The following is an 18982-nucleotide window of genomic DNA, read 5'->3' on the forward strand; positions in this document are numbered from 1 at the left end:
TTGTTTTCTGGCACAATAGCCTGACCCAGGCTCATTGTGCATGCAAGTCGTCCCTCAGTATCCTGGTTCCAGGATCCCTGAAGATACCAAAATCCAGAAATGCTCAAGAGGGTTCTAGAAAATGGTGTCGTGTTTGCATATAACCTATGTACATCCTCCGGTATACTTTAAGTTATCTCTACATTACTTATAATACCTAATACAATGCAAAGTCCGTATAGTTTGGTGTGTGGCAAATTCAAGTTTGCTTTTTGGAACCTTCTGGAATTTTTTCCCCTGAAAATTTTTTTTTTCTTTTTACGGCCACACCTGCAGCATATGTAAGTTCCTGGGCTAGGGGTCAAATTGGAGCTGCAGCACAGCCATGGTAACACCAGATCCAAGTCACATCTATGACTTATGCCACAGCCCGCAGCAAGGCTGGATCCTTAACCCACTGAGTGAGGCCAGAGATCAAATGTGCATCCTCACACTATGTCGTGTTCCTATCCCCCTGAGTCACAATGGGAACTCCTCCCTGAATACTTTCAACACTGGGTTGGTTGCATGCAAGGAAGTTTAACCCACAGATACAGAGGGCCTGCTGTATTTCCTGTTCCAGACTTGGAACGAGCCATTCCTCTGGGTTCTTTTTAGTAGGAAATGGTATCTAGAGACCAAATGCGGGCTCTTAGGATGTTCATTGCTACTGGGTTGTCATTGCTACTAAATATCTTCAGTCGCCAATATATTGCTATTTCCGATTCATATCTAATGTTCCAGGATTTTCCTTAATTTATTTCAAACTCAATTCTCTTTTCTCTTAAACTGAAAATCTTGGTTTCTAACAATATAATTAAATATTTAATTTATCCTACAAAGTACCTAAAAGAGTTTCAAAAGTCAATACCAATATTACTTTTTAAGGAGTTCCCGTTGTGGCACAGTGGAAATGAATCCGACTAGGAGCCATGAGATTGAAGGTTCGATTCTTGGCCTCCCTCAGTGGGTTAAGGATCCGGCATTGCTGTGAGCTGTGGTGTACGTTGCAGATGTGGCTTGAATCTGGCATTGCCGTCGCTGAGACGTAGTAGGCCTGTGGCTGTAGCTCAGATTAGACCCCTAGCCTGGGAAACTCCATATGTTGCGGGTGAGGCCCTAAAAAGCAAAAAAAAAAAAAAAAAAAAAAATTACTTTTTGAAGAAAGGTGGAGTTGCCTGGTGGCTAAAAGGGGTTAAGGATCCAGTATTGTCACTGCTGTCTCAAGTCACTGCTGTGGTGCAGGTTCAATCCTTGGCCCCAGAACTTCTGCATGCCACAGGAAAAAAAAAAAAAGATGATGAATAAATAAAGTTTATGATTTTTTTGCATTCTTTGGTGGGGGCGGACACACCCATGACATGCCGAAGTTCTGGGGCCAGGGATCAAACACACACCACAGCAGCGACCCGAGCCATAGCAATGGCAATACCAGGTCCTTAACCCACTGAGCCACCAGGGAATTCCTGCATTCTTTTGTCTTTATAATATATCCCACTGTGGCTGAACTGTTCAAGTATGTTTTAAGGTCATTTGAAGTAATTTTTTCTGTGTGGTTATTTTAGTATGCAATGAATATATTATAACCATTATAAAATTATGAAAATATAATATACCTTGATGGTATTATAATATATCCTTATAATTATAATTAATTATAATATAATATTAATATATGATATGTTACAGTTAGTCATTTGTTTCCATTTTCTTTTTTTTCCATTTTCTATGGATTTTTTTAAACGAAATTTAATACTTTAAAATCTGTAGAACAAACCAGCTATAATGAAAAAAATTAAAAGTATTATATTAAAATAAAATAAAATTTGTAGAACATTTACATGGCTTCAAATTAAAAAGCACATAGTGGAGTTCCCGTCGTGGCTCAGTGGTTAACAAATCCGACTAGGAGCCATGAGGTTGAGGGTTCCATCCCTGCCCTTGCTCAGTAGGTTAAGGATCTGGCATTGCCGTGAGCTGTGGTGTGGGTAGCAGATGCGACTCGGATCCCATGTTGCTGTGGCTCTGGCGTAGGCCAGCGGCTACAGCTCCCATTAGACTCCTAGCCTGGGAACCTCCATATGCCGTGGGAGCAGCCCAAGAAAAGGCAAAAAGACAAAAAAAAAAAAAAAAAAAAAAAAAAAAAGCACATACCACTGTAGCTTAGTGGTAACGAACCTCATTAGGATCCACAAGGACATGAGTTCAATTCCTAGCCTTGCTCAGTGGGTTAAGGATCCAACCTTGCTGTGAGCTGTGGTATGTAGTTCACAGATGTGGCTCAAATCCCGCGTTGCTGGCAGCTGCAATGGGAACTTCCATATGCTGCAGGTGCAGCCCTAAAAACAAAAATGAAAAAGTACATAGCAAAGTATGTTAGGACCAAGTTTTTGTGCGTGTGTGTTTTGTTTTGTTCTTTTTCTTTTTTGGCTGCCCCTCATATATGAAATTCTTGGGCCAGGGATTGAATCTGAGCAAAAGTTGCAACCCACACCACAGCTGTAGCCACATTGGATCCTTAACCCCCTGTGCTTGTGCCAGGCGTCAAACCATTATCCCTGTTGCTGCAGAGACACCATTGATCCTGCTGTGCCCCAGCGGAAACTCCAGGAATAAGTTTCTATTAGGGTTATTGAGAGTTCTCTTTTGGTCATATTAACTTGTTAGATATTAAGTAAAAAATCATATAGACTTTCTACAAAAATGAACAGAGAAATGGGGCTGTAGCCGAATGGGATATGGGATCAAAAGTTGTTTGATTTTGATTTTTGTCTTTTAAATGGGATAAGAGGGAGTTTCCACTGTGGCACAGAAGGTTAAGGATCCAGCATTGTCTCTGCAGTGGCTTGGGGTTGCCGCTGAGGCGTGGGTTCAATCCTCACCTGGGCAACATGGATTAAGGATCCAGTGTTGCTGCAGCTTTTGCATAGGTTACAGCTGAGGTTTGGATTCTACTCCTGGCCCAGTAACTTCCACAGCCACGGGTGTAGCCAAAAAAGAGGTAAGAAATGCCAGGCTGCATCTGTAGGCTGATGGGAATGATTTAGTAGGAGGAAGCCAGGATGGGCGTCCCAGAGCCCACCTGGAGGGGGCTATATTTAATTTGATAGAGGCAGGGAGTAGCTGGAGGGAGACAGAGTGGGAACAGATCTTTTGGATTTGATGGGTAAGGAAGATGAGGCAGCTTCTCTCTGATTTTCTTCTGCTTTCCTAATCGTGTATAAGGTGAGGTCTTCCGCTCAAAATGAACAGGTTGAAAAGATATTTGGGGGTTTGAGGAGAAAGGAAGGGTCAGAGGAGGATCTCGTTGCCTAAGTCTGTCCTGGTGTTCTTTGAGCCAATGACGCTGGCTGGCAATCAGTCACCAAGCCTTTGGTGAACCGCTGCTGCTTCTGGTGCCAGAGGGAGGCTCCAGTGGGTGTGGGGGCTCTGATATCCCTACCAACTGCCTTCTGTGTGTCTCTGAAGCCGAGGGGCCTCATCGGGACTGGGTGTGAGGAGAAGCCATCCGTATTCTCTTGCTTCTCATTCATTCATTCATTCGACACTTACTGCGAAATGAACTGTGCCAAGTGCCAAGAACTGTGCTGGGTTCTTGCCAAACATGGGCCAACCAGATGAAAAGCCCTGCGTTCACTGAGCCCACACCTTTGGACTGGCTGTTCCTCTGCCTGGATCACTCTTTGCCTGGACCCCAGAATGAAGGAAGGAAGGAAGGAACTCATGGTGGAGTGTGGCCCTCCCATCCTGCCCCTTCCCTGTGTCTCCTACAGGACTACGAGAAAGCCCTGTTCTTCCCCTGCAAGGCTGCTGAGCTTGTCAACGACTACGGCAAAGGCTGGAGCCTCAAGTACCGGGCCATGAGCCAGTACCACATGGCTGTGGCATATCGCCTGCTGGGCCATCTGGGCAGTGCCATGGAGTGTTGTGAGGTGGGGCAGGAGGGAGGGGGAACAGGGGCAGGTGGTGGTGTGGACCAGGGTCTGGGGCCCAGGACAGCAGGGCCTCTTCCTGCCAACTCGGCCCACTGAGGCCCCCGAGGCTTGGCCCTGGCCCTGCCTCTCTACAGCTGAGCCCCTGAAGGCTGTTTCTTCCTCTCACCTCTGCCCCAAACCTCACTCCCTTTCATTCTCAGGGGATGGGGCTTCCCTCTGCCCCCTTCCCCTCATTGGGCACTTTAGGTAAGAAGAGAGCCAGGCTCTGGAGTTCCACTGACATGGGTTCAAATCCCAGCTTTGGCACTTAGGAGCCAGGTGACCTTGGTCAAGTCACTTTGCTCTCTGAGCCTCACTGTCTACACTTCCAGGTGCTGTTAGTCCTCCGTTGTTCAGTACGTGAGGCCTCAGCACCATAAAAGATGTATTGGGCTCTGAGGATGTGGGTGACCCTGGACTATCCATCAGAGGGGCCCATTGGGTGAGGGCACCCCAGGGATGGGGGCAGATGAGCAGGCCTGAGTGACTGGCCTCTGTCATAGGAGTCTATGAAGATTGCCCTGCAGCATGGGGACCGGCCCCTGCAGGCGCTCTGCCTGCTCTGCTTTGCTGACATCCACCGGAACCGTGGGGACCTGGAGGTGAGGTCAGTGGGATGCAGGGGAGGCAGGGCAGGCCGGGCCCAGTCTGACTCCTCCCTGGCTGCGCAGACAGCCTTCCCCAGGTACGACTCTGCCATGAGCATCATGACTGAGATTGGAAACCGCCTGGGGCAGGTGCAGGTGCTGCTGGGTGTGGCCAAGTGCTGGGTGGCCAGGAAGGCACTGGACAAGGTAAGGCAGGACCCTTGCCTGCAGCCCCCAGCTCTCCCCAGTGCTCCCTCTTGGGGCCAGTAGGTCAGCCAACAATCTGTGGGTCTGATTCTGGGCAGGACTCTTTCAGACACTTACCCCAGCCCATGAGGCCAGGGGATTCCAGGTTATTTTCCAGGCTGGGAGAAGGCCCCAGTCTTGCCCAGTCACACAGCTAGTAAGAGGCAAGACCTGGGGTTTGAACTCAGGACACTTTAAGTGCTTCCTATGATTTCACAACACCGCGTGAGACAGGAATATTCTTCCCATCCTGCATCTGAGTAAACTGAGGCAGGAGGTAGCCTGCCCGAAGAGCTTTTACAGCCGTACCCCCAGGCTCTTCCTGTTACCTCTGCATGCAGGGCAGCTCCCAGCAGTGCCGCCCTCCCCAGACCTGCCCCTCCCTTTCCTATGAGCCAAGACCTCTGTCAGAGAGCTCTGCCTGCAGCCCTGGCCTGTGCTCTCACCTTCCAGGCTCTGGATGCCATTGAAAGAGCCCAGGACCTGGCCGAGGAGGTGGGGAACAAGGTCAGAGCTGATTTCGTCTGCCGCGCCACGAGTCAAGAGCCCAGGGTGGGCTCTTGTGGGTGGGGGGAGGGCCCCCTTGATCCTGCTCGTACACTGGTCTCCAGGAGCTGCCCCCAGCCATCCTCATACCCTGGCTGTTTCTCTTCCACTCAGAGAGCGCGTTGGAGGGCAGGGTAAGAATTTCAGGAGTTCCTGTTGTGGCTCAGCAGGTTAAGAACCTGACCAGTATCCATGAGGATGCGGATTCAATCCCTGACCTTGCCCAGTGGGTTAAGGATCCAGCATTGCCGTGAGCAGCAGTGTAGGTCACAGAGGTGGCTTGGATCCCATGTTGCTGTGGCTGTGGCCTAGGCCAGCGGCTACAGCTCCGATTTGACCCCTAGTTCTCTGGGAAATTCCTTATGCCTTGAGTGTGGCCCTAAAAAGACAAAGAAAAAAACAAGTCTGTGTTCCTTCCATAGTATATGTGGCCTCTCCAAATTTAATAGTCATATCCAAATCTTTATTTTTTTCTTTTTTCTTTTTCATATCCAAACCTTTAAATGTTGAAAATAGGCTTCTAGAAGAAGAGTTTCTCAAAGTCTTCTAGAAGATGTGCATTTCTCAGGGATCAGGAACACGGTCCAGTTAAAATGCCAAATATATGTGCCTTCGGCTGGATTACAGCCACTCTGGTTTACCCAGTTTTCTCAGGCTCATCATAAATGATCTTGAGCTATTGCATGGTGGGTTTTTTTGGGGGGTGGCACACCTGTGGCCTATGAAATTTCCCAGGTCAGGGATTGAATCCGAGCTACAGGTGCAAACTAGGCCACAGCTTTGGCAAGACGGGATCCTTAACTCATTGCTTCAGGCTGGGGATCAAACTCAGGCCTCAGCATCAACTCTGGCTGCCGCGGAAACAGTGCCGAGTCCTTAACCCGCTGTGCCACAGCGGGAGCTCCCGTTAAAAGGAGGAGAGCAAATTAATTATTGTGGAGTCAATGCAGCAGTTTTGGTCAATAAAATCCTTCAAAAAGGAGTTCCCGTCGTGGCGCAGCAGAAATGAATCTGACTAGGAGCCATGAGGTTGTGGTTTAGATTCCTGGCCTAGCTCAGTGGGTTAAGGATCCAGCATTGCCATGAGCTGTGGTGTAGGTCACAGATGCGGCCCAGATCCCACGTAGCTGTGGCTGTGATGTAGGCAGGTGGCAACAGTTCTGATTAGACCCCTAGCCTGGGAACCTCCATATGCTGCAGGTGTGGCCCTAAAAAGACAAAAAAAAAAAAAAAAATCCTTCAAAAACATGAGGCCCCCAGCTGGTTGTCGGGTGAAGGTCACTGATCTCACTTGCTCTCTTATTCTGCATGAGGGGAAACCCAGGCCCAGAGAGGGCAGGACATTTTTCCTACATCCATCAGCCAGGCAGGAATGTGGCCAGGAGTGGACCCCTATATACTGACTGCATGGTGGCCCTGCGGGGATAGCTTCTTGGGCTGGGTTAGGAGGGCAGCAGGACAGCTGCTCTCCACACTGACTTGGTCTTGTCTCCGCCGGCCCCAGCTGGGTCAGCTCAAGCTGCACTGCCTGAGCGAGAGCATCTACCGCAGCAAAGGGCTGCAGCGGGAGCTGCGCGCGCACGTCGTGCGCTTCCACGAGTGCGTGGAGGAGACTGAGCTCTACTGCGGTCTGTGCGGCGAGTCCATAGGAGAGAAGAACAGCCGGCTGCAGGCGCTGCCCTGCTCCCACATCTTCCACCTCCGGTGAGCGCCCCGCCTGGGCACTCGGGGCCTAATCACAATAGCAACGTGAACAGCAAACGGGTGCATAGTGTTTTCTGCGGACCATGCCTGTTTTAAGAGTTTCCCATCTTTTAACTTATTGAATCCTCCTAGCGGCCCTACGAGGTGGACATTCTTTAATTATTGTCCCCAAAGGAGATTCTGAAATGCTTTCACAGGTCATGGGGTTTAGACACTCAAGGCCAGACCTGCCTCCATCCCAGTCTCCTGCCTCTCCGCCCAGGCTCTGCCCTGGAGGCCTCCCCAGGCAGAGGGCAAGAGCAGAGCTGGGCCGCTGGCAGGAGCCTGGGGCTGTGGATACTTCCTGCATCTGCAGCGGGGAGGAGAGGGGAGAGAGCCCAGCCCAGGATGGAAGGACAGGCCCGGTGAGTGGACAGAGCCCTTTGCTTCCCAAGGTGCCTGCAGAACAATGGGACGCGGAGCTGCCCCAACTGCCGCCGCTCATCCATGAAGCCTGGCTTTGTGTGACTCTGCCAGGCCTCCACCTCGCCTCCCCTGCTCCTCTACCCTCACCCTGGAGCGCCCCCCCCCCCCCCCCCCCCCCCGCCAGACTAGCAGTGCTTCTGATGCCTGTTTACAGCTGGGGCGGCTGCCACGGCCTGGGCCCTGTCCAGTGCTGCTGCTCCAGACCCAGCCTCCCTCCCCGCGTCTTTGTACTTTGCTCTTTATAGAGAAATAAACTGTTGGTACCTGATCCCAGCGATTCTGACCTTCCCCACTTGACGGCTGAGGGGTGGGGGAGGATGGGAGTGAGGCTCCCCACACATGATGAGCTTTCTCAGAGGCACCTGTCCCTCTGCATGTATGAATGAGCGCCTCCAGCTGGCCCTCCGGGTTCTTGGGGTGTCATTGTGAGCTAGAGGCAAGATGCTACAAGTGAAGAGCACCTTTAAATGTTGAAAGTGCAGGGACTTCCCACTATGGCGCAATGGGATCAGTGGCATCTTGGGAGCATTGGGACAGGTTCAATCCCAGGCCCGGCACAGTGCACCGGGGATCTGGTGTTGCCACAGCTGCAACTTAGGTCAAGACTGTGGCTGGGATCTGATCCCTGGCATGGGAACTCCATATGCCAAGAGGCAGCCAGAGGGAAAAAAAAAGAAAAAGAAAATGCTGACAAGCAGGGGTGGGGAGGAGCCTGTGATAACAGTAAACACAGTAAACCAGTGACATAGTAAGTCTGTTAGAAAGATGTTATGGGTGTTCCTGTCGTGGCGAAGTGGTTAACGAATCCGACTAGGAACCATGAGGTTGCGGGTTTGATCCCTGGCCTTTCTCAGTGGGTTAAGGATCTGGCGTCGCTGTGAGCTGTGGTGTAGGTTGCAGACTCGGCTTGGATCCCGAGTTGCTGTGGCTCTACAGCCGGTGGCTACAGCTCTGATTGTACCCCTAGTTGGGGAAGGGGTCCAGTGCCTTAGGAGCAGCCCAAGAAATGGAAAAATGACACACACACACACAGAAAGAAAATAACTCAAAAGGCCACATGAGCCAGACTGAATGGATTCCTGCTGGCCCATTAAGGATGATTGTCCTGGAGTTCCCATTGTGGCTCAGTGGGTAAAGGACCTAATATTGTCTCTGTGAGGATGTGGGTTTGATCCCTGGCTTGGCTCAGTGGGTTAAGTTTCTGGTGTTGCCACAAGCTGTGATATAGGCTGAAGCTGCAGCTCCAATTTGACCCCTGGCTGGGGAACTTCCATGTGGTGTAGATGCAGCTGTTAAAAAAAAAAAAAAAATTGATAGTCCTAGTCAGCTCAGGCTACCTGCCATAACACAATACCATAGACGGGGTGGTTAAAACAACCAAAATGTATTTTCTCACAGTTTTGGAGACTGGAAGTGCAAGATAAAGGTGCCAGCGGGGTTGGCTCCTGTTGAGGTTTCTCTCCCCGGCTTGCAGACAGCCACTTTCTCACTGTGTCATTGTGCTTGTGGGTGCAGAAAGAGGGAACAAGATCTTCGTCTTTGTCTTCTGATAAGGTCACTAATCCCATCATGACCTAATCTAACCCTAATTACCTCCCAAAGGTCCTTCCTCCAAATGCCTGACCTTGAGGGTTAGAGCTTCAACATATGAATTTGGAGGGGTGGGGAGATACAGCTATTCAGTCCATAGCAATGATTTATTTATTGGATAATATAATCCATACTGATGTAAATAAACAAATGAATAAATTTAACATCTGATGAAGAATGGGATATTTGTATAGTTCCAAAGACTATGGGGATTGAATGGTCTTTGGAACTATGGGTGGAAAAGGGCAACCTCACAGTGGAGGTTGGCAGACACCAGATTAACCAAGTGAGAAAGGTCAACATTCTCCAGGAATGGGACAAAATGAAATCAGCTGCTACCTGAATGAATGGAGTGAGACACTCAGCATTGCTTCTGTGATATTCGTGCCAAAGATAAATCACCTGAACGTGAAATCATGAGGAAACACCAGATAAACAGGAATTTAGAAATATTCTACAAAGTAACTGTAATCTTCAAAACGGTCAAGGTCATGAAGCCAAGGAAATACTGAGAAATAATTCCAGAGGGAAAGAAACTAAGGAAACTACAGTTAAATACAATGCCTGACTCTGGTCTTGATTCTGGATAAGTCCAAGTCTGGATCCAGTATGTCCATTAATGCTGTGAAGGACATTATTGGGACAATTGGTGAATGGATTCTGAGGATTAGATGGTAGAAATATATCAAAGTTAACTTCCTGATATTGAAGGTTGTATTGTAGTTAAGTAGGAAAGTATCCATGATTGCAGGAAATTCCTACCAACGTATTTCAGGTGATGTGGTTGCTGGTCAGCAATTTTCTCTCAAATGATGCAGGAAAAAAATTATTTGTGTTATATTTGCAAACTTTCTCTAGATTTGAGATGATCTTCAAAATAAAAAATATGATAATAAAATATGATAATATGATATGAAAATATGATAATAAAATATGATAATAAAATAGTACAGGGTAAGGTGTTGAGGAGGGTGGGGCCAGGGAGGGGCCAGGAGGGGGAGCTGCAGCATTACAGGGCTGTGAGGGTGGGTCTGGATGAGAAGGAGGCATTCAAGCAAAGACTTAAAGGAGCGGAGTTCCTGTCATCGTGGCTCAGCAGTTAATGAGCCTGACTAGCATCCATGAAGATGCAGGTTTGATCCCTGGCCTTGCTCAGTGGGTTAAGGATCTGGCGTTGCCGTGAGCTGTGATGTAGGTCGCAGGTGTGGCTTGGATCTGGTGTTGTTGTAGCTGTGTAGGCCGAGTGGCTACAGCTCCGATTGGACCCCTAGCCTGGGAACCTCCATGTGCTTCGGTGTGGCCCTAAAAAGAAAAAGAAGAAAACTTGAAGTAGCAAAGGTGAGGGGTGGTGGTGAAGAAAATATCCTGGAAAGACCATTCTAGGTAGGAGCAGACATAGCCTGGTCTCAGAGAAGCAAGGAGGCCTGTAACTGATGAGGGAGGCGAGGAGTGGGGGTCAAGGTCCTGGAGAAAGTCGTGGGGGAATGAAAACCCCCAGGGCCCTGTGGGCCATTGTAGGGACTTTGGCTCTTACTCTGAGTGAATCATGTAGCTGCTACAGAATTGTGAACAGAGTGACACAATCTGACTAGTTTTCCATTATGGCTCAGTGGTAACAAACCCAACTAGTACCCATGGCCCTGCTCAGTTGGTTAAGGATCCGGCATTGCTGCAAAGCCTCGGTGTAGGTCCCAGATAAGGTTCAGATCTGGTGTTGCTGTGGCTGTGGTGTAAGCCAAAGCTGCAACTCCAATTCAACCCCTAGCCAGGGAACTTCCATATGCTATGGGTGCAGCCATAAAAAGAAAAAAAAAAAAAAAAAGGATATTTATGGAGGTGGGAAGTCTCCAATATCTGTAGAGTAAATTGACAAACTGGAAACCCAGGAATGCTGATGGTTTAGCTTCATCAAAATCATAAGGCCTGAGAACCAGGAGAGCTGATGGTGTAAATTCTAGTCTGAAAGCCAGCAGGTACAAGACCCTAGAAGAAAGAGGCTGATGTTTCAGTTCAAGTCTCAATCCTGAAAAAGACCCATGTGCCAGTTCAAGGCAGTCAGGCAGGAAGAGTTCCCTCTTTCCCTGGGGATAGTCAGCCTTTTTGTGCTAGTCAGATCTTCAACTGATTGGATGAGGCCCACCCTCTTTTAGGGAATCCCCTAATTCTTTTTTTTTTTTTTCAGGGCTCCACTCGTGGCATATGGAGGTTCCCGGGGCTAGGGCTGGAGGTGTAGCCACTGGCCTATGCCACAGCCACAGCAACGACAGATCCGAGCCACATCTATGACCTACACCACAGGTCAGGCAACACAGAGTCCTTAAACCACTGAGCGAGGCCAGGGATGGAACCTGCGTCCTCATGAATGCTAGTCAGATTCATTTCCCATGAACCACAATGGGAACTCCCATTTTTTTTATTTTATAAGGGCCACACCTGCAGCATACTGAAGTTTCCAGGCTAGGGGTCAAATCGAAGCTGCAGCTGCCGGCCTAAGCTACAGCTACAATGCCAGATCTGAGCCACATCAGTGACCTACCAAGAGGCTTGCAGCAACGCCTCTTAGCCCACTGGGCCAGACCAGGGATCAAACCTGCATCCTCCGGGATACTAGTCAGTTGGTAATTGCTGAGCCACAACAGGAACTCCATTAAGAGAATTCCCTAATTCTTAACTGGGCCAGTTTCTGAGGTTGAAAGCCCCCCTTCAAAAATGGCTTTTCAGGGGTTCCTGTTGTGGTGTAGCGGAAACAAATCCGACTAGTATTCCTGAAGATGCGGGTTCATCCCTTGCTTTGCTCACTGGGCTGGGGTTCTGGCTTGGCCGCGAGCTGCGGTGTGGGCCGCAAATGAGGCTATGATACCGAGTTGCTGTGGTTGTGGCTCCGACTCCACCCCTAGCCTGGGAACTTCCATTTGCCGGGAATGCACCCCTCGCCCTCGCTCCCGCCCGCGCCAAAAGCAGCAAAAGTGCCTTTTCATGCGCCCGCTGGACTAGGACTACATTGCCCAAAGGCCGTCTCGTTCCCCTCTTTTCTCCTTCCTCTTACGTTTTTACATCAAGGCCACGCCCCTCTGCGCGTGTCAGCCAATAGCGCATTACCTCTTGCGATGGCATAAACAGGACGAGGGCGGGAACGGTTCCGGAGCCTTAGGGGCGGGTCCTGTGGCCCGGGCCTCGTCTTTTGAATCGCAGACGCAGATTCGCTGTGGTAACGCGGCGCAAGCTAATTCTGTCAAGAGTCAGGACTTGGAGAAAGAGGGCTGGCGTTAGTCAAGCGCAGGAGTTAAGAAAGACATTATTAATCTCTCGCCCCGGCTGCTGTCCGGTTTAATCTTCAACCTTCTCCTCCAGGAAATGAATCTGCTGCCGCAGCTCGAGAGTCCAGTGACTCGGCAGGAGAAGATGGCGACGGTGTGGGATGAGGCTGAGGTGCGCGGCGGGAGAGCTTGGGGTCTTGGAGCCAGGGGCCAGCGTAGAGATGCTCTTGTCAGGAGGGGAGGCGGTGGCTGGGGGCGGGGGGGGTCAAGAGCTAGCCCGGTCCGGGGGTTGGGGCCGCTGGGGATGTGGGCAAGGGTCTTATGGTTTTATGGATGAGGAAACTGAGGCTGAGCTCACAGTCATCAGTTAGCTGCCCTGAGTTTAATAAAAAAATTTTTTCACAGCAAGATGGAATCGGGGAGGAAGTACTCAAGATGTCCACAGAAGAGATCGTGCAGCGCACACGGCTGCTGGACAGTGAAATCAAGGTGGGCGCACAACCCCTGATCCCAGCTGCTACTCTCACGTCTTTCTCGACCTCCCTAGGGGCGGTGTGGGGACCGCCCTCTGACCAGGAAAAGAGAGAAGAAAACTAAGCTTTAAAAGGGACCAGAAGAGAGGGTAGCAGGAGACCAGGCCTGAGAGGAGGACTCATCAGACTGCCTTTCCCAGCGAGGTCTTTCAGTCTTCCCCTGGAGAATCCCTTTTTTAGGAAGTCCCCGTTTTACAGATGAAGAAACTGAGGCTCACAGAGGTTTTTTTTTACTCTGGTGAAGTACACAGCCTGTAACAAAAGGCAGAAGCTAAAATCTCTGTTTGGTTGACTCAAGTCATGTTCTTTTTCCCTTTACTCCAGCTATTTCGCCAGGAGGTGTCCAGACTGGCCTCCTGTTTTGACCTCTGCTGGTTGTGGACACAGCCTGAGCTTTCAGGGAGCCTTAGAGCTGAGAGCACCGGTGCAGGAGGGTCCCTTGGGCAACCTGGACTTCACTAGTTACAAGGCCTTAGGACAAGCTGAGAGCTAAGGCTGAATGTTTGCTTCCACTTACCCCTACCCCAGATCATGAAGAGTGAAGTGTTACGAGTCACCCACGAACTCCAAGCCATGAAGGACAAGATCAAAGAGAACAGTGAGAAAATCAAAGTGAATAAGACCCTGCCGTACCTGGTCTCCAACGTCATCGAGGTGTGTGTGTATGTGGAGGGGAAGAGAGAGGGTCACTGGGGCTTGGAGATAACCTGCAAGGGGACCATTGGGGAAAGAGTGGGTGGGCGTTTGGAGGCCTAATCGCATGTAAGGGGCATCCTTTTTAGGGTTTCCTTTGTAGAGTGAATTTCCAGGGGAGATACATGGGGCTGAAGAGGCCTCCTCACGTTTCCTTTCCTACTGGCTGTTTTTCCTTGAGGGGTAGATGACCTCCGTGCAGAGAAGCAACACCTGAACAGAATCTTAACCAATCCTCTGGCTTATTAACTACACCTTTGCTGGGCTCAGGGCTAGTCTGAGGCGTGAGATAGGGGTGGCCAGTCCTGTGAGTATTCTCGGCTCCAGGAGTACTGGGCTCTGGAGAGGTCAGGGGGCTGAGCAGGGCTTCTTGAGCTGAGCTTTTTCCTTTCCCAGCTTCTGGACGTTGATCCCAATGACCAAGAGGAAGATGGTGCCAATATTGACCTGGATTCCCAGAGGAAGGGCAAGTGTGCAGTGATCAAAACCTCTACACGACAGGTGAGGCTGGTTTCAACTGTAGGATGGGTCTATGGGGGACAGGACTAGGGAGCCTTACTGAAGGCAGTTACTGAGTCTGCACCTGGAATCTTTCCTACAGACATACTTTCTACCTGTGATTGGGTTGGTGGATGCTGAAAAGCTGAAGCCAGGAGACTTGGTGGTGAGTGGTGTCCCTGAACCCAGACAGGGCTTTTCCAGTGAGCTTTCTCCCATCAGCCGGCTGAGCCCCTGCCCCAGCCCAGGTCACTCTTGGTCCCGAATGTCTGCAGAGCAGCCCGGAGAGCCTGTCTGCCTGCCCTTTGATTCATGTGTTGCCCAGTCCCTTACCCTTCCTTTCACTCTATAGACACCTGTCATCTAGCCACTTAGGTAGGCCCTGAGCTGGGCCAAATCTCACACCTTTGTGCTGTGTGCCCAGGGTGTGAACAAAGACTCCTACCTGATCCTGGAGACCCTGCCCACAGAGTATGACTCGAGGGTGAAGGCCATGGAGGTGGACGAGAGGCCCACAGAGCAATACAGTGACATCGGGGGCCTGGACAAGCAGATTCAGGAGGTGAGGGAGGCACCGCAGCCTCGACAGCCTTTAGTGTTTTTCTGCTTCATTGCCCAGAGCACTTCCCCCCGCACCGTGCCTCTTACTCTCCTGGTCCCGTAGGGAGGCAAGGAGGAGGCCATGTAACAGTTTAGGAGAGTGAGAGCTGGAGAGATTGAGTGACTTGCCCAGGGTCATGGAAGTCTAGGGCCACAGCCAGGACTGGAACCCAGACGCCTTGTTCCTAGCCCAGTGACTTTCTGCCATATCCTGCTGTTCCTGGGGACTCCATAACCAGCCTTGGGGGCAGCGAGCATTCTGGGTCCTCTGACTGTGAGGGGAGAGGGCAGTGTCCTTGAATTGGAGGAGGAGGGCTGCAGATAGGAGTTGAAGCCATTCCGGTTGGGCTGTAGAAGCCCTCAGGGCTTCACTCTCCTCACCCAGGACTTCTCCCTGGCAGCTGGTGGAGGCCATTGTCCTGCCAATGAACCACAAGGAGAAGTTTGAGAACTTGGGGATCCAGCCTCCAAAGGGGGTGCTGATGTACGGGCCCCCAGGTACAGGGAAGACCTTGCTGGCCCGGGCCTGTGCTGCACAGACCAAGGTGAGTGCTTTGGGAGGGATGAAGAGGGAGATGGTGGGAGTTTAAGCTCTGCCCCATACATGGGCTCAAATCAGGGGGCCTCTCGTCATGCCTTCGGCCTGCTTCCCTCAACCCCACCCCCACCCTAGGCCACCTTCCTGAAGTTGGCGGGCCCCCAGCTGGTGCAGATGTTCATTGGGGATGGTGCCAAGCTGGTCCGGGACGCCTTTGCTCTGGCCAAGGAGAAAGCGCCGTCTATCATCTTCATTGATGAGCTGGATGCCATTGGTACCAAGCGGTAAGGGGGTGCTGGGTGCCACCAGGTCATTGTTCTAAATTCCACCTCTCCCTCCCCGTTCCCTACTCCCCCCTAGGATGATGGCAGCCCTGTTCTTGTGGTTATATTTCTTAAATTGTCTTGTAACTAGCTTCCTTGCTTCATTTCTTTTCCTCTGAATATCTGTGGTCCCTCAGGCCAACAGATCTTGCTTTCCTTTCCTGGGCCTCCCCGTTGCTCTTGGGGATAAATGCTAGGTTTGCTGTGGCCTGCAGACCCCCCTGCGGCTGTCCCTGCCCTCACCTTCCCACTCCCTGCACAGCATCCCCTGGGTTTGCAGGCCCGGGCTGGTGGGAGAGACTTTATACCTGCTATTTTCTCTCTGGGGTGTGCTTTTCCTTTTTCCCTGTTCTCCATTGGTCAGGGGCCCAGCTGATGTGTTTTCAGCTTGAGGGACATTACCTTGGGGACATCTGTCAGGGCTCCCTATTTCACACCACGTCTGGGCCAGATCTCTGTATTTTTAAGTTTCAGTTCGATTTGTGGGTTTTGGTTAATTTTATCCTCAGCCTGACCCTGATCCCAGGAGCTTCTCCAGTCTGTGACACCATTTCTGTGCCACTCTCTGGGCTGGGGGCCTCAAGTCGAATGAGACTTTACCTGCCCTGCATGGGTTGGGTTGAGTTTCTGGTGGTGGAGGAGGGGAGGCCTCTCCTGACTTGGGTCTCCTGTGCCCCAGCTTTGACAGCGAGAAGGCCGGAGACCGGGAGGTGCAGAGGACGATGCTGGAGCTTCTGAACCAGCTGGATGGATTCCAGCCCAACACCCAAGTGAAGGTGAGTATCGTCACGTCACAGGTGAAGAACATGGGGCTTAAGGTCAGGGGATCTTTGTTATCTAGTTGGTGCAGCTGGAATGAGGATTAGGGTATGTTGTGAATATCTTCTGCCATTTCACCTGATGGTGCCTGGGCAGCCTCTTTGCCTGTCGTGGCCGTGGCAGTTGCCTGTCTCTGAACCCCTTCCTCCTTAGTTCAGCTTGTTGCTTCTCCCCTTGCTCAGGTGATTGCAGCCACTAACAGGGTGGACATCCTGGACCCTGCCCTTCTCCGCTCAGGCCGCCTGGACCGCAAGATTGAGTTCCCGATGCCCAACGAGGAGGCCCGGGCCAGAATCATGCAGATCCACTCCCGAAAGATGAACGTCAGGTGGGCGAAGAAACAAGCAAGGCACTGAGACATGAGAGGCAGCCGCAGAGCCATCTCTGTTCTCTTTGTACTGACCTTCCCCGGGCCCCACCCCACCCCCCATGGCGCATTCACACAGAGCGCCCTTTGGTGTGCCGCCTCCATTTCTCCCCAGATGCCTGGCGCAGGACCTTGCTGGAGCCCAGGCCCTAATTCTAGGTGCTCTGCTCTGTAGAGTCCACCTCTCCCACCTCCCCCACCCCGGCCCCATAATTGGAAGGCATGCAGGCCAGAAGCATTGTTTCCTGGCCTCCCCCACCCCAGCAGGCGAGCATAGCCCAACATGGCCCAGAGAAGTTGTGCCAGGGGCCAGATGGACCTGGGTTTGGATCTGTGTGACTGTCATCAGGTTGCGTAGCCTCTCGAAGCCTCAGTTTTATTATTTGGGTCTTGGGGGTGAGGGCTCCGATCTCACGGGGCTCTGGAGTCTCAGGTGCAGTACTTGGCACGAGACGAGTAGGTGGCGGCTGCAGCACTGTGCTGACGCATGGCCTGTGCTGCTCGGAGATGGAGGGATGGCCGCCTTTGTCTCCACAACTTCCTGTTCCTTGGCCTCAGGCCAGATCCATGCCTGGAGTCTCAGGTGGATTTCTAGAAGGCTAGAGCACACGGGACCCTGGAAATAACCTGGTCTTACCCTCCCCATCTCACACGGAAAAGAGAATAAGGCACAAGTGGGGAAGGGACTCACCCGTGATCATGGTGCATTGACCTCGCTGCTCAGTGGGGCACGTGGGTGGATATCAGCTCCTCCCGTCCCCTCCCATAAGTAACTGAGGCCTGTTGCATCTCTCCACCCCCAGTCCCGACGTGAACTACGAGGAGCTGGCCCGCTGTACAGATGACTTCAACGGGGCCCAGTGCAAGGCTGTGTGTGTGGAGGCGGTGAGTGGTGGGTGGGTGGACAGGGTGCGGTCGTCTGGCTGGTGGAGGGTGCTGAAGAGGAAGAGGCTGAGAAGGCAAAGGCCTCTGGGATCCAGGTGGGGAGCCAGGTGAGGGTGTGGGGAGGCATCCTAGAGCCTGTCTGTCCTCGGGCGCAGGGCATGATCGCGCTGCGCAGGGGCGCCACAGAGCTCACCCACGAGGACTACATGGAGGGCATCCTGGAGGTCCAGGCTAAGAAGAAGGCCAACCTGCAGTACTACGCCTAGGCTCGCCGCCACACCTGCTGTCTGGTCTGTTGCTGGTCAAGACTCGTAATAAAGGATGGTTTCAGGTTCCTGCCACCTGTCTGTCTGCCATCCCCGGGCTCTGCGTGGAGCAGTGGAGGCACGTGCAGGAGGCCCCTTCCTCAGGTGCTGCTGCCTGGAAACTTGAGACAGTGGGGGCCTCAAACCAGTTGTCGGGGTGAGGCCCTCAGGGAGGGAATGGCGTGTGCTACAGCTGTTCCTGCGCCTTCTGCCTCCCCCACTGTGTCCCTCCAGACCCCTCTCTCCACACTCCTGCCCCCCCACCTCGCTGCACTTTTGAGGCTTATGGCACTGTAGCTCTAGCATGAGGGGCCTGAAGAGAAACCAGACTAGTCTTTCCTTTTTGAATGTTGGTGCTCTGGCCCTTGGCCTTGCTTCCTTGGGAAGCCAGGCTCTGGGTCTTTGCCCCCTTGTTTCCTGGTTTCCTGGCTCCCAAGCCTCTTGTTTCTCTACACGTTGCGTTTAGCTCTGTCGGCCCATTTCCTCTGGTTGAAAAATGAACCTTGAGCAGGATCTACTCAGAGCCCTGCTAGGCCTAAGCAGTGGTCATGCTGTGTTCTCTACCTCCCCCAGTCCCGCCTTCAGCCCCACTCCTGTCAGGCCCCATATCCTGTCACCTTCCTTCAGGATCTTACTAGTCTTTCTGCGAGCCTTCCAGCTCCCCCACCTCAGACCTACCCTGGTGTGGTTCACCGCTCATTGAAGGCTCACCCTGGACCAGGTGCTATGCAGGTCTTTGTGTAATTTTATCTGGTTAACCTCAGGAACTACCAACAGGGTGACCCCATTTTATAGATGCATTTGAGCCTATGGGCAAAGATGGCACAACTCTTGGGTGGGCATAGGTAGGATTCAAACCCAGGTCTGAGAATGAAACCTACTTTATATTGTGCTGTCTTCAGCAGCTCTGACCACCCCTGAATGGCCTTTCAAAGCAGCAGCCCTTCAGAGCTCTCTGTCAGCTCTCACTTGCTCTCTGGCAAAAGCCCTTTCTCATCCTTTTCCCATCACCTCCCCAGAAGGGACGTGCCCAG

General features: G+C 51.7%; 2 protein-coding genes across 5 annotated transcripts in view; both read left to right on the forward strand.

The window, feature by feature from the left end:
• Positions 1-12559, forward strand: part of RAPSN (receptor associated protein of the synapse) — a 17836-nt gene extending 5277 nt beyond the window's left edge. The window contains exons 3-8 of one of the 4 annotated variants that reach the window (XM_085011191.1): positions 3792-3950; positions 4496-4594; positions 4664-4786; positions 5279-5332; positions 6876-7075; positions 12482-12559. In XM_085011191.1, the coding sequence (XP_084867317.1) occupies positions 3792-3950; positions 4496-4594; positions 4664-4786; positions 5279-5332; positions 6876-7075; positions 12482-12488 (642 nt within the window). In that variant the 3' untranslated portion in view covers positions 12489-12559. Of the gene's footprint in view, positions 1-3791; positions 3951-4495; positions 4595-4663; positions 4787-5278; positions 5333-6875; positions 7076-7272; positions 7809-12481 lie in introns of those variants that run through there. The other 3 variants (XM_085011189.1, XM_003122810.7, XM_013994350.3) reach the window with 3 other exon arrangements.
• On the forward strand, positions 12517-17984 carry PSMC3 (proteasome 26S subunit, ATPase 3). The gene is made up of 12 exons (XM_003122809.4): positions 12517-12559; positions 12793-12876; positions 13449-13574; positions 14010-14114; positions 14215-14277; positions 14536-14673; positions 15113-15256; positions 15385-15533; positions 16252-16348; positions 16574-16719; positions 17562-17643; positions 17799-17984. Exons 1-12 carry the CDS (start codon positions 12533-12535, stop codon positions 17907-17909), a joined length of 1272 nt encoding a protein of 423 aa, XP_003122857.2. The 5' UTR covers positions 12517-12532; the 3' UTR covers positions 17910-17984.
• Positions 17985-18982: the final 998 nt, after the last annotated feature.

The sequence above is a fragment of the Sus scrofa genome, chromosome 2 (genome assembly GCF_054392235.1).
Source record: "Sus scrofa isolate SSC_HxYL_T2T_F1_AM1 chromosome 2, Sscrofa_HxYL_maternal_Yorkshire_Landrace_v2.0, whole genome shotgun sequence".
Lineage (NCBI taxonomy): Eukaryota > Metazoa > Chordata > Mammalia > Artiodactyla > Suidae > Sus > Sus scrofa.

Excerpts from the sequence above, each read along its gene's own strand:
- PSMC3 (XM_003122809.4), top strand. The coding sequence starts at position 12,533 with ATGGCGACGGTGTGGGATGAGGCTGAG. Across the intron at positions 14,674-15,112 it reads TGGACAAGCAGATTCAGGAG|CTGGTGGAGGCCATTGTCCT; the intron begins GTGAGGGAGGCA and ends TCTCCCTGGCAG. Across the intron at positions 17,644-17,798 it reads AGGCTGTGTGTGTGGAGGCG|GGCATGATCGCGCTGCGCAG; the intron begins GTGAGTGGTGGG and ends CCTCGGGCGCAG.